General features: G+C 41.2%; 1 protein-coding gene across 2 annotated transcripts in view; it reads right to left on the reverse strand.

Annotated features, from left to right (window-relative positions):
- The window catches only part of cerk (ceramide kinase), a 39939-nt gene extending 31100 nt beyond the window's left edge, over positions 1-8839 (reverse strand). Inside the window, exons 1-2 of one of the 2 annotated variants that reach the window (XM_079502124.1) lie at positions 8469-8839; positions 730-768 (exon numbers count right to left, since the gene is read on the reverse strand). In XM_079502124.1, coding sequence (XP_079358250.1) covers positions 730-768; positions 8469-8676 — 247 coding nt within the window. In that variant the 5' untranslated portion in view covers positions 8677-8839. The remainder of the gene's footprint in view (positions 1-729; positions 769-8468) is intronic. The other variant, XM_079502125.1, reaches the window with a different exon arrangement.
- Positions 8840-15392: the final 6553 nt, after the last annotated feature.

Below are 15392 nucleotides of genomic sequence, written 5' to 3' on the forward strand. Positions count from 1 at the left end.
CTTGTTAAAAGCTACAATCCGTATGTTATGTTTCCGTTGTCCCGTCCCAGACCAGTTATAGGGCAATATTAATGTCCTATATGAGATCTTTTAGTGTCCAGTTAATGCAGTGGTGCTGCGACCTCTGCTTCATTGACATGGTCTACCAGTCTCATGTGTCCTACCGTGACACGAGGGTCTAAATGTCTCAATGGAAGAGTATAGGGAGACTTAAAACTAGCATTTTAATAATTACCCATTAAGACCTGAGGCTGATTCTTTAAAAAATAAATCTTCCTAACAGTGTTCTGAAAAACTTTAAAATGTATGTTGCTATCAAACATTTTCATGTCAAAAATGTAAAATTCCATGTAATGGCCCCCCCATCTCAAAATATTGTGTTCCAGGGAGGCCCTCCCACTGGCACCAGAAGCAATAATTTGAGTTATAATATTCCCTTGTATAGTCAAGATATGCGATATGAGCTTGTACATCTGCTAGTTTTTAATAGACAAGTATAACATAATGTTTAAAGTGCTTAAAACACGGATGCTTGGATGGGTGAAAATAAGTCCTGGATTGTAGCTTTGTTTTTTCAACTTCATCAAATACAGCAGACAGGAGAAGCACTTTAACCACGAAAAGCAACAACACACAATAAATTATCCACGAATAACTGCAGAGGAGGATGTTAATGGCCAGAGTTATTTGACCATTGGCAGCATGGTGGTGGTCAAGAGGTTCTCCTACCTGACTCTCCGCTGCGATGGAACCTAGCAGGGCAGAAACCTGCAGGAGAAGGGCAATGCATGTTACTGTGGAAAGGAAGGTCATTGAGCAATGACGGGACACTTCTTGCATCTCCTTGACACCTGTAGCCCTCCCTCCGGAGGACAAACAACAACACGAAGATGTCCCGTGTCCTCGACTCTCAGCAAAGATGGAAACTGATTTCAACTCAAGTTAACCCATTCCAATTCAGGACGGGAACCCCTTTTGGTGTTTTACTTTTAACCCTTCTGGACGGGAACCCCTTTTGGGGTTCCGTACAGTATTAAAAAAAGAAGAAAAAGATGCTGCTGCTATATAAATATTTGAAGTTTTTCAGAAAACTATATATATATATATATATATATACACACACACACACACACACACACACACACACACAGCCAAAGAAAAACTACAATCCACAATTAATATTTACAAGAAACTTTACAGAAAAGCACTCAAGTCGCTTAAAATAAGCAGACATGGCAACACTGTCAGAGTACTGGGGAGGGGGGGCATTATGCAAAATGCAAGTATTGAAGGCAGTAAACTATAAAAACAAAATAACGAGCCAGTTAGATAAAAGCTTCACGTGTTCACCTTTTGACTGTACGCTGGCTCTTGTCCAAGGTCTTTGAAAGATATATTTCTTTTCAGCCTTTGGCACCCTCACTTCATCTTTCTTTGTTGCTGTTTGATTTGAGCCCCTAAAGCGAGTGTGACTATTTATATTAAACATGTATTGTTGAACAGGAATTGAGTGGCAGCGCCATTTAATCCAGAATTTTCAATTATGGGGTGAGACCTCGGGGTTGTGTTCCTCCTCTCAGTCAGAGAATGATCCTTCACACACAAGAACAAAATCTAGAGAAATCAATTATGCCCAGAGGCTTCACAGAAGATGACAAAGGTTATTATATCGCAAACTTCCATTTCCCTTCTCATCTGTGGAGGTGATTATTTCACTAAAAGGTCCTTGGAATTGCCCCATTTTGAGAGATTTCTCCCATTGTATAGGCTTATGATCACCCCAGATATATCTCTAGCTGAACATTGCTGCCTCTCAGCTTCAGAGATGAATTGGATTCAGTCCAAAGCTCATACTGTATATCGGGGAAGTAAACGGGGGGGGGGGGGGGGGGGGTTGGGGGGGGATGCAGAAGCCTGACAACTTCAGATGCTAGATGGTAGATAGTGTGGAGCAAGCGAAATGAAGTAACATGACACACAGATAAGCTATAGCGGTGGGGTAAATGACTATTCATCTTGAGGCATGTCGTCGCCGTTGTGGGGCAGAAACCTTGTAACTCCATATTTTCAACTTATTTTCCTTTTAAAAAATGAACTCTACTTACAAGAACTTGCCATACAAGAATGTTAACAACATTCTCGCATTGCAGCGTGTCGTGAGCTTGTAGATCTGCTATTTCTGCGAGTGAAAGTGAACGTTTACGTGGTTAAGCGTGTCTGTGTTATTTATAAAATACTGAACAAATGAAAGGTATGAACGAGAGCTAGTGACTTAAATAATAACATACGTTGGACCCGTTGGAACACGGTTTATTTTTGTCCATTTCCTGAACAGTAGCAGTACTTGCCTGGACATACAAGGTTACCGACCCGACAGCGACAATAGAGTCCACATGCAGCTCCATTACCCAGGAATGACAGGATAATTACAGTTGTGTTATGATAACTGTAAATCCACTCACTGCCGTAGCCATCTCTCTCAATGGAGGTGACTCACATTATGTAAGTGTACAACGCTACTGTGTGCATCTCAGATACAGTCCACAATGCTGTTGTTAGACGCAAATTCACAATGATAGCTCAAAGATGACTCGCTAGATATTATCTACCATTAGAAAGAAAAAATACATTTAGTGCCAGGCTACCCAATTTTCTGTGTTGGCTATTTAAGGAACTTTGCAAATTGTAAATTGTAGTTTGTTTGTAGTTTGCAATAATAATAATAATAATAATAATAATAATAATAATAATAATAATAATAATAATAATAATAATAATAATAATAATAATAATAATAATAATAATAATAATCTTAAGTGACAACTTTTAAAACCTAGAAAGCATCTGTTTAATTTTAACCACTTTAACCATTATTCTATACTTTGGCTATTCAAAAATAGCAGATACACAAGGTCATAGCGGGGGTGAAAAAAAATAGCTAATGATTTTAGCTTAATATCGACAAACAGCACACAATACATTAGTATGTGACGTGTTGTGAGCTTTAAGAAGGGGCTGTGTTCACGAAGTATACGGTTTTTAGTGGGTAAAGATATAAGGATTAATGAACAATAAAATATTTATCTTTCTTCGAAATGGAGTCAGTGTTTTGCAAAAGAACCATAAAGTTTTAAGAGTTTGTCTGATTATCCAAACCATGCATAATATGCAAGATAATCTCAAAACCTTTGCAACCAACTCCGTTTTAGTGAGCATTTCTACAATTGGTGGAGTCGGGCCAATTTGAAAAAAGATTTGGCTGGATTTGACTGCATTATAAATGGAGCCTTACAGTAGTTATATTTGTACACTCAGAGTTACAGACCTCGCAAGGGTCCATTAAGGTCCATTTGTACACTCTGAGTTACAGACCCGTACAGGTCCTTTTTCGTTCAGTCCATTTTGTACACTGAGGTGCAGGCCCGTAAGGGTCCATTTGGTTCTCAAGGACCCCTGGCAGTCCCGGAACCCCACTCTGAAAACCAAGCTACAAGGAAGCACTTCTTCTACGCTAGAAGCTCTTGTCTATATTTGAGTGGTGCAACCACTCCAAGGAACAGCGATGTCTGTGTTAACCTATGTGACTACCTATGACTATGGACTATGAGTACCAGTAGGGGCAAAATTGGCGCTGTTGTGCCAGAAACAGAGAGAGAGAGATAGTGCTGCACTGTTGCCTGCTAATGAGAGAGGGGGGGGGGGGGGGGGGGGGTTGCACCACTCAGTTCACACGGGTGTGATTTTATGTACATAGCCTGCTATGGCATAGCAGGTGACCTGATGTTTCGTCATTAGATTGAAAATAACGGTAGTGGGTCGCATGAAGAGTCATTAGATTGACCCATATAATCATGATGACCATGATTATATGGGTCAATCTAATGACGAAACATTCATGGAGCTTTAGAGAAACACCAACAAGGAGCATGGCAGGGGAGCGTTTAGGTTCAAGCAGTGATGTAAATAGGTTTTCAATGTAATGCATGCACCCAACAACTCAATGAATAATTTACACCACAAGTGGTGCTTAACCTAATAACTTCTACACTGGCATCCTGTTACATTTATACTGCGTATCGAATGTACTGTATTGTACTGTAATGTACTGTATGTACTGTATTTCTATAATGTTGGAATGTTTTCATATAAATAACACTTTCCAACAATAGGCTAAATAGCAGTTGTGAGTTTGTAGATCAGCTATTTCCTGAGATCCTGATCTCAATTGTTAATGAGTACCACAGACAAAAAACAGTCTAAGTCCAAATTTCATTCTGACCCCTCCACGAAAAGGCCTCGTTGTCCTGAACCCTTATCTATCATTTATACATTATGGATTAATAGTGTGGACTTGGACTGTTTTTCGTCTGTGGCATTCAATTATTGGTATGACAATTAATCCTCCTGTACAATTTCATGATTTTGACAGCCTTTAAAGTCGCCCACATTTCTGTGTCCTTGTATGTGCTGGTCAGTCAGTCTGCACTGCAGCTAATCTCACAAACACTACAGCGATCAGTGCCTAGACTGTCCTGCGCACGTCACTGCCAGTAGGCCAAGTAAGTCAATCTAATTGTGGGTTTTCTACGACTTCAAGAAAAAATGTGAGGAGCACAATGGGTCTGGTTGTGAGTTGTGACTCTAATGTTAGAATGACTTTTTAACACTCATGCTCATTGTTACAATTTAGCAGCTTATCCAGAGTATAAACTGTATGAACCCTAGTCCACTATTTACCAAATATATATACACCGGTATACCGGTGTACATATATTTGTTATATTAACATTAAAAAAAGAGAGGATTTTGTGAATTTACAAAGAAATCTAAACATTCTAAACATTAAATAAAGGTCTTCTACATTTCATGAGCTTTCATTTAGCTGTAGATCAGCCATTTTCACTAGTTTGGGCCCCAAGATATATCAAATATTTATTTTGGGTTTCAGGCTAAAAGGTTTGTGACTCACTGCCCTATAGTCAACCCTCAACTGCTACAAAAATGACTAGGATAGCAAGGTAAACATCCTGTCAACCAACATATTGTACATATAGGGATTGGTATCGATTGGGTTTTATCCAATACCGGTGCTAAACTGCCAGTCCCTAAATAGTAATCTAGGATCATAGGTAACCCAAGAATCATCATTCTAAAAGTAAAATAAATAATCTGTATGTTGAAACTATACACACTATAGGATACCAGGTCAACAATGACTTGTCACACACACATACAGAACATGCACCCCAAACTCTGCCCAGTGCAAAAACAAAAATCCATTGGTTCTTCCAGTCTTCCATTTTAGGCTGAGACTCTGAAGTTTCTCTCTCAATCTTCCTACTTGTGTAAGTGCTGGCGAGGCTAATGTTAGCCCCCACAGACAAAAGGAGATCAGAAAAATGTGTGGCGTTTTGGTGTGGAACAGACGTGGCCTCTTTAGAGCTGACCTTTGCCTGATTGCACGAGCTCAAGGCATGACCATTTTGGACGGCTACTTGTGTGTGTGCGCGTGCGTGCGTGCGTGCGTGCGTGCGTGCGTGTGTCAGCATGTTCACCTCAGAACAGGGGTGCACCGTGCTATGATATAATAATAATTATATAAAAAAATAATAATAATAATAATAATAATAATAATGAACTATTTGTAATGTATAGCACCGTTCATGACATGAATTACTATGGTAAGGTTCCCTGTCGTGGGTTAAGGGAGGGTAATCAGCAGGCCATCTGGTGCCCTTTGGTTGACACTAATGCTGATCACAGGGCATCTTTGGAAATGCCAAAGTGTCCTGACAACTGGGAAAATGTCACCACAGCATGTGACAATCATATGAGAACAGGTGGAGGTTTAGACTCTAAACCTCCACCTGTTCTCATATGATTGTCACATGCTGTTTAAACTTTAGACTATAGTATTGCACTATACTTCTCCTTAAAGGTCAAACGGATCAAGACTACAAATATCTTAAGTCAAATCAGACTTGAACCCTGGTCGTCTAAATCTTTGAGTCTGTAGTTACCACCGTTGTTGTAGTGGTGATACAGTACTTGTGCAGGTCACACAATGGACCATTGATATGCATCCGGCCAGGGTTCGTTTCTACATCCTACGTTCATTTATGCTTTTGACCCTCTGCAGTTGTGTTATGGCATGCAATGAGCACTGCACCGCTGACCACAATGTGGAATGCCCCGACACCATCCAAACTAACACTGGTAGCATAAAAGAAGAGGATCCAAGGCACTCTGTTCCAGTGAGGTGAAAAAAGCCTTTTTTATTGGTTATAAGGCATGGCAAAGATCATTACAAAGAGTCTTTGTAATGATCTTTGCCATGCCTTATAACCAATAAAAAAAGGCTTTTTTCACCTCACTGGAACAGAGTGCCTTGGATCCTCTTCTTTTATGTTATATTCTAACCTCGCCAACGAGCACCTGTATTCAGTTCAACAAACAACGGACCACGGCAGCGCTCCCCTCTTCTTCTATCTAACACTGGTAGCTTTCAAAATTGGCCTGAAAAAAAACCATCTATCAGGAAACCACAAGGGGAGTTAAATTCCCATTGGAATGTGTGTCATTCACTGCTACCGTTTTTCCCTTTTCTCCTTTGTACATAATTGTGTTTGTATTTGTTGATGACATGCAGAATTGTATAAAAGTTTTCATACTATGTTGATGAATTGAATACATATAGGACTACAATGGAAACAAGCCCCCCCAGGACTTTCCGGTGTCATCCCTTTAGCCTTAATGTCTTGACTGTACCACACACTGTTTACATTCATGACTTAAAAAGTATTAAATCAAGAAATCTAAATTCACACGCAAAAAAAAAACATGAATTACCAGTAGATCGAGGGATTTCAGAGAGGGAATTCATATAGGGATTTCAAAGAGAAAATTCTCTTTAAGAATGTTCCTTTTCTAAATAAGCATCCATAGAAACACTATCTACGTTAATCCTAAATCTAAGTCAAACATTAACTCATGGACTTTGAATGTTACCACAACGGGGCCTATAAAGTTTAGATTAATCCTGTTCTCGAATGTGTTCTTTTGAACATTAACTGGAGGAAATGCTACATGAGCCTCTACAAAAAGCTCATTCTCTTCAGTCCATGACAGTAGTTATGATTGTGATTTCAGAGCAGAATTGTATAAACCTTCCTTGTAACATTCCACATTTCTCCCTGTTGTATTGCTGTCTCTATTTAGACGATATAAACCAGCTGTGAAACATATGTACAGCTGGCTAAACAGGAGACTGAAGGTGGTTATACTATTTGTATTTATTTGTGTTTAATGATTGTGTATGTTACAATAAACAATAACATGAATGTTATTTTTCTTATGTTGTTCATTATTAACTAACTTGGGAGAATTCTAAATACACCCAGCCCTGCATGCCTAATTTGAATAATATTCAAAACAGTTACTTTGCATTGTGTGCCTGTCAGTGAGTCATAATAAATAGCCTAGAAACAGCCTTGCGACGCTTGAATGGGGGGGGGGGGGTCGAATGTTGTTACATTCCTATTTCCTACCCCTCGACACGTGTGCGACCCCGCACGGGGTGGCATGGGTTGCAAAACAGGTTCTGACACATGCGTGCCGCTGCTAGAGGCCCTTATCTTGCACTGTCTGCAGGCCTACTATTCAGTATTCTGTATGATCATGATAATGATGCTCATACTGTATGTTGGCAACGCACGCGCTGTCTGCCAATGTCAACAATGAGGCCACTTCTTCCTCATACATGCATGGAGGCTGAAAGATAATCGCTTACATAAGGACACCGTCCGGCGTCCGTAGGTGAGTAGCCTCGGATCAAGACTAGCCTATCCATGTATTTGATAGATTTTTGACATAGATCGTGTATTTGATAGATTGTGACAGTCAGACTCGATAAAAAACAAATACATCTATGATAGTCTTGATCCGAGGCTAAGCCAGGCAGCTACAGTGATTGTGTGCATAGTATGCATAACGTAGGCCTACTACTGTACACGCAGTGGACCCAATGTTATGAATGAACTGTACTGTCACTGTGCAAGCATCGCATGCATAAGGGACAGCGCTTATTTACCTATCCAATTCAGCATAGCTCACTCCACGTAGGCTACGCCAGAAAAACATTAATTTATTAAAATCCCCATCGGACAAAAGATGTCGCTTGTCAAGCAGAAAAATAATATGAATCTACAAGCTACAAACGCGTCGCTTGAAGACGGCTTTATAGCTTGTATATCGGTTCGTTTGGGGAGGGGGGGCTAGCGACACTTTCTTTGCGTCGCTATACATTGTACATGCGCACAATGAAAAAGTAGCGGATCAACAAAGGGGTGTTATTGTTGTTGGCTACATTGTATCCCCATGGCTGTCAGCGGTGCTTTCTCGGCCTCACGGGCGCCGTCAATATCACACGGATCATAACAATAACCATCATCACACAAACAATAACTCACTGAGTTTGAACGGGAGATGGAGTCCCCCGGAGAGCCGTCGCTTCTTGTCGGCGGACGGCGGCAGCTCCTTCCAGGACAGCGCTCCGCGGCTCAGGGTGACGGAGAAGACGCTGCTCTTCAGCTGAAGCTGAGACGATAGAAGCTTCGGCTGTTGTTGTGGCTGAGGTGTCTCCATCACAGACAGGCAGGCAGGCAGACAGGACTGCATGTTATCTCCTTCTCGGCATGTCTTTGTTTTCTTTCTTTTCAGTGCGTGGGATTTGTCAGAGGAGCCATGGAGCAACTAGCTATACTAGTATAAAACAATGCTACCATTCACACACACTCTCTCCAGATCAGAATATTATTGGATAGCGGTTTCTCTCTCTTCATTCAGGATGTGGGACGGGCTTCTGAGGTAGAGGCTGTGCGTGTTGCGTCATCACGCTGTTTTTACTCTGGTTCCCTCCCACTCCGAGGGATTATCATCATCAATTGTTCTCTACTCTGGAAGAACAGACAATTATTTATTACAATCACGTCACGTGATACAAATAATAAAATGTCGATATTTATTTAAGACTCTAATAGGTCCATATGAAAGGGGACAACACAACAAATAGGCCTATAAAATTACACAAACAAAACATTTACATTTTATATCAAGTGTATATTTGTGTGTCTTTAAATGTTCTGATGAATTGAAAATGGATCGAGGACCCTGATGTAAACAAGTCAAGTGCTTTTTATAGTTGTATCCTCATAGCAGTTTTTGTATTGACTTGTGCTTTCGTTTGAAATGTAGCCTACCCAATCTCTACCCATTCTACATAGCCTACTGTGAATACAAATTTCAATCCAATAGCCTACATCTAAAAAAAACAAACAGGCAGACACCGTCACACCAGTGTAAAGTACAGGCTACTAAGTACATTGACTCAAATAGCCTGTAGGTTTACTTAAGTAATTGATTACTATAATTGTGAGGTATCTTTTTTTACTTTACTGGAGTATTTCCAATTTTCAGTAATATTATTTTCAGTACTCCAATAGCCTACATCTCAGAGGCAAATATACTTTTACGCTAGGATAATCAATTACAGTATATGAAAACTTTAGTAGACCTAATACGAGTTACTTTTTAGATTTTCACTATTATTACAAAACACACATTAACCACTTCATGGTGCAACACATTGTGAGCTTGTAGATCTGCTATTTTCAAAAGATTTTTGTATACATTTCATATATATTTAAAACTGAAATGGGACATGTCACATTCTGCATATAATGATCGCCTTTCTACTTTTGGTACCAATACTTTTGTAATTTTACTTGACAAAATTTAGAATTACAGACTTTTACTTGTAACAGAGTATCTATACATTTCAGTATTGATACAGTATTGATAAATTTACTTAGTTACCGGTCAGTAATACAAAATTGTGAGTACTTTTTCCACCACTGCACACGAACAAATGCACATACGCATGCACGGAGTGCGCTTGGAAATGCGCACCGGGAATGTGATCAGTTTGTGTGGTTTTGATTGATTGATTGAAATATTTATTAACAGTTTGCAGAATTACAGTACATTTCCAGCACAAACTCAATAGACTCAAAGACTGTTAACTGTGAGTGGACGACCCAATTAAGCATTACACTTGTTTACAAGAGGGTCCACCATGTTCAATTCATCAAGGGGCGGTGCGGGATTCAGATTTTTACGGGGGCCAGTTTCGAATTGCAGCCGTCCGTAGGTGCCCTTTGAGAGCGGTTTTGAAGGAGTCAAGGGATTTGCATGTCTTAATGACTGTTGGTAGGGCGTTCCACATTTTGGTGGCATAGGAGCGAAAATAATTTAGTCCCTTGTTTGTGCCGAATCTGGGTTGTACATGGTTCGTTGCACTCCCTCTGGTGTTGTGGGTGTGGACTTCGTTAACATTAAGGAAGTATCTAGACAGGTACATGGGTATCTTGGTGGAGTATCGAATCTTGTGGACCAGACCCATTGCAAGATGCTGTACTCTGTCGTTGACCCTAAGCCATTCCAGTCTGTCAAAGTGGGCAGGGGTGAGGTGGGTTCGCGGGGTGAGGCCAAGTAGGAGCCTGACCAGTTTGTTTTGGGAAGTCTGGAGCCTAGTTTTAAGGGCCTTTGAGGTGCTGTGGTACCAGGAGGTGCATGCATAGTCAAAGAAACCTTGTACGAGGGCTCCTGTTAAGGTCTTCAAGGTGTTTTTGTTGACCAGTGAGGAGATCCTGTAAAGGAATCTTGTTCTTTGGTTTCAACCTATTGGATGAACACTCCTTGTCATGCAAGTTGACTTTTAATACTGAAAACCAAATAGTAAATGAGCGATATGAAATAACATTCAGATTCCAGATTCGATTTGTTTTATTGTTAACTTTCATCCCATATATTAAGTATACGAGAGTACTATTCTTGAATGTTCCTTTGTGGAAAGACCGTTGCTTCATGGCCAGGTTCACCTTGTTGCCTCTCAGATGATTGCTGCAATCAACCCAGCCACAGTTGCTCCAGTGCTGGCTGCAGCTGCAGTGCCTGCTGCACCCATACCAGCCATACCTGTTGACGTTAGAACTGCAACTGTAGACCCTGCAGCCACTGCTCCTCCATTTGCAATGGACTCACAAGGGAAAATAAAAGCCAGGCTAGGTTTTTATAGCAGCAACAGCGATGATGTGGGCGGTGATGTCACAGAGTGCGTTCAGTGTGCCTTATTTACGAACGACCACAGCTGTGACGCATTCACACCGGACAACCCCAGCTTCAGGGTAGGGTCGCTCACAGTGCGGGCACTCGGCACACCCGGTGCGCAGCGCACTGGATTTTCGAACGACAACCCACCGAGTGCACTGAATAGACGAACGACAAGAGAGCACACCAGTGGGTTGCTGGGGTTGTCCGGTGTGAATGCGTCACAGCTGTGGTCGTTCGTAAATAAGGCACACTGAACGCACTCTGTGACGTCACCGCCCACCACACTCAACAAACTGACCACATTCCTGGTGCGCATTTCCGAACGCACCCAACACACACACGCACACACACACACACACACACACACACACACACACACACACACACACACACACACACACACACACACACACACACACACACAGGTCAGAGGTGACAGTTGAGAAGTCAGAGGTTAAGTGTAGAATAAACACAGCCCTTTGGCCATCATGTCTAACATGACATTGCACTGATAGGCCACACAGCCAGTGGTGGAAGAACTAGCCTACACTCACAGTGTTAACACAATAGACAAACAAACACAGCATGACTGGTGTACACTACTGTGCTGAATGAAGTGAAACAAAAAATATGCTATACCAATAACAGAAATTAAGGAGGCAGATTGTTTTTGGCAATACATATTTTGTAGCCAGGAAGTGTGAAAAGGGGGGCACCCTTTTCTCAGACCAGGTGAGTGGTAAATGAATGAAAATGGCTATGCCAACTCCAAACAGCCCCAAATACTTTTAATAACAGTGTGGACACTCAGTCCTAAAGATTAGATTTGAGAAACAAATTGGATTTACCTGTAGCAGGCTGAACAAAGCCAAAGACAGTAAGACCTGGTTAAAGGTATAGGGTAAAATTGATATTTTGTGGTTAAAACAAAACGTTTTTCGTTAAAAGGTAAAAACACTCTATTGTGATAGTAATCATTGCTATAGAGTGTTTGTTCAATAACGGGTCTCTCCAGCTCTTTAATAAACAGAAACTACATTTTCAGGTAGGTGACAAAAGGCCAGCAAATCAGGAGAAAGTAGCCATTCATAAGCTTATTTTTTATAGTGTCCCAGTTCCAATTTTGTCTGCTCATTTCTTTGTGTCATAATCTGTTTCCTGACTGAGTTCTCTATCCTGATTGGATAAATAGGTATCCCGACCTGCATTTTCTGTTAAATAAAAAGCTGGAGAGACATGGAGACTCCTGAACAAACACTGAGTATATAGCAATGAGACCTATCAAAATATAAATCTTTTCAACACTTATTTTAACCAAATAAAATCACTTGCCCTACCATTAACTTTATGGTTAAGTTACTTCAAATGAGTTACTAGTTAGTCAGTAGAACTGCTTTCAAAAAAGTAACTTAATGACTTAGTTACTTTTTATACTGCATTATAAAAGTAACTAGTTATGTTAGTTGCTTTTGCGTAATGTTCATAAACAGAGATATGTATGAATCTATAGTTTTTTAGGTTAATGCAGTTCCCAACCATGACCACGTCTCTACAGCCAAGGCATGGTTGGCTAAAAACCCGGTTTAAAAGGTCGTTTCACTTTATCGATGACTTTGTCCAGAGGGTCGGAACCGCAGACCACACACAAAACAATTAGTGCTTCAGAGGTTCTTTGGGAATGCTGTGGTGCTATTTAGCACCTCAGTGGTTCTTTGGAAATGCTGTGGTGCTATTTAGCACCTCAGTGGTTCTTTGGGAATGCTGTGGTGCTATTTAGCACCTCAGTGGTTCTTTGGGAATGCTGTGGTGCTATTTAGCACCTCAGTGGTTCTTTGGGAATGCTGTGGTGCTATTTAGCACCTCAGTGGTTCTTTGGAAATGTAGCACCTTAGTGGTTCTTTGGGTGGTTGTGGTGCCATAGCGGTTCTTCAGTGGTTCTTTGTGATATTTGTGGTGATAGCACCCCAGGGTTCTTCAGTGGTTCTTTGTGATATTTGTGGTGATAGCACCCCAGGGTTCTTCAGTGGTTCTTTGCGATATTTGTGGTGATAGCACCCCAGGGTTCTTCAGTGGTTCTTTGGGATGGTTGAGGTATAGCACCCCAGGGTTCTTCAGTGGTTCTTTGGGATGGTTGAGGTATAGCACCCCAGGGTTCTTCAGTGGTTCTTTGGGATGGTTGAGGTATAGCACCCCAGGGTTCTTCAGTGGTTCTTTGGGATGGTTGAGGTATAGCACCCCAGGGTTCTTCAGTGGTTCTTTGGGATGGTTGAGGTATAGCACCCCAGGGTTCTTCAGTGGTTCTTTGGGATGGTTGAGGTATAGCACCCCAGGGTTCTTCAGTGGTTCTTTGGGATGGTTGAGGTATAGCACCCCAGGGTTCTTCAGTGGTTCTTTGGGATGGTTGATGTGATAGCACCCCAGGGTTCTTCAGTGGTTCTTTGTGATATTTGTGGTGATAGCACCCCAGGGTTCTTTGGGATATTTGTGGTGATAGCACCCCAGGGTTCTTCAGTGGTTCTTTGGGATGGTTGAGGTATAGCACCCCAGGGTTCTTCAGTGGTTCTTTGTGATATTTGTGGTGATAGCACCCCAGGGTTCTTCAGTGGTTCTTTGGGATATTTGTGGTGATAGCACCCCAGGGTTCTTCAGTGGTTCTTTGGGATGGTTGAGGTATAGCACCCCAGGGTTCTTCAGTGGTTCTTTGGGATGGTTGAGGTATAGCACCTCACCACTATAAGCCTATCTCACAGAATTTCCCCGCCCCCTTAATACGCCCCCTTTCCGCATTAGTGGTGATAGCGTGACGTCACTCCATAGACACTACATGTTAACAGAGGTAATTTAAGAAGTCTACAACTTTTGTTTTCTCAAGGTAAGGTTTGTTCTATCTGTTCGAGCTGATTTACCATCTTGTTTGCTTCATAATAATATTGGTCTGTCACATTTTTACATTAGAAAATGTACTTAGATTCTCCAGAGAAAAAAACGTGTAAATGCTAATGTTAAATGACACCACTATTTACCGGAAGTGGGCGTGGAAAGCGGGCTGTGAGATAGGCCTATTACTGAAATGCTATACATAGCACCTCAGGGTTCTTTGGGATATTATAGTTGTGGTGCTGCTATAGCAGCTATAGCATCCAGTGGATTTACAGTGAATCACACTGGTTGAGAACAGTGTGGTTCTCAATCTGTATGTATGTATGTGTGTGTGTATGTGTGTGCGTGCGTGCGTGCATGCGTGCGTGCGTGCTTATGATGATAAGAGCCCCCCTTTTTAATTCATTTGGAGGATAATCCCCTTGATATGCATCATCTCGTTTTCGAGGGGGTCCTCAGGCACAACACATATACTAAAGCAATACATCAAAGACGTCAAGAAACATAACAATAAATTTGACTACATCAACAAGGACATATACATAGAGGCTCTCCCATCCACTCAAAACACTCTACATCTAGTAACATCTGCAATGAAACACCTTAAAAAGATAAACAAACAATACAAAAACAAATATATATATATATAGCTGCAAGCAGCGATAAGACGATCAAGCCTAAAAATAAATAAGCCATACGCAATATACACAAGAGCTATATAAACATTGATGAAATTCACTGCTGGACTTTTTGGTGTTGGTAGACTGGAGTAGACTGATCAGCTTTCTTTGTTATACGCTGATTGGCTGAAGGGGTTGTCTGTCAACCAGAGTCAGACTTTGCATGCATTTATGGAAATGTGATTTCTTTGAAGTAGCCGAAAAAAGGCTGAAAAGGTGGATCGAGCAAATCATAACATTTACTTATTGGGAGATCTAAAGTAGTGGTTCCCAAACCTTTTCATGTCAAGGACCCCCAAATTGACACTAATTAGCCCCTGCGGACCCCCATTTGAAAATATATTGGTGGTGGGGGGCTCATAGTGCTTCCACTAAGGAAAGTAGGCTTTCTAATGACACAACCCGCCATTGTTTTGGTGAGTAGCAAAAACGTTTTTATTTATGCTAAAGACGAGAGGCTGGTCTGCATTCATGCGAGCGGCGGAAGTCGAGAGTAACATAGCTAAATGCAATGCATTAGAGCTATGGACCAGAGCTATGCATGGGAACCCCAATTTATAATGTAAAATCAATGTTAATTTAACTCTGAGTGTGTACAAATGGGTCCATTTGGTTCCATTTGTACACTCGCAGGCCCCTTTTCCACCGGTTGGTTCCCAATGG

Source organism: Electrona antarctica, assembly GCF_951216825.1.
Source record: "Electrona antarctica genome assembly, chromosome: 5".
Taxonomy (NCBI): Eukaryota; Metazoa; Chordata; class Actinopteri; order Myctophiformes; family Myctophidae; genus Electrona; species Electrona antarctica.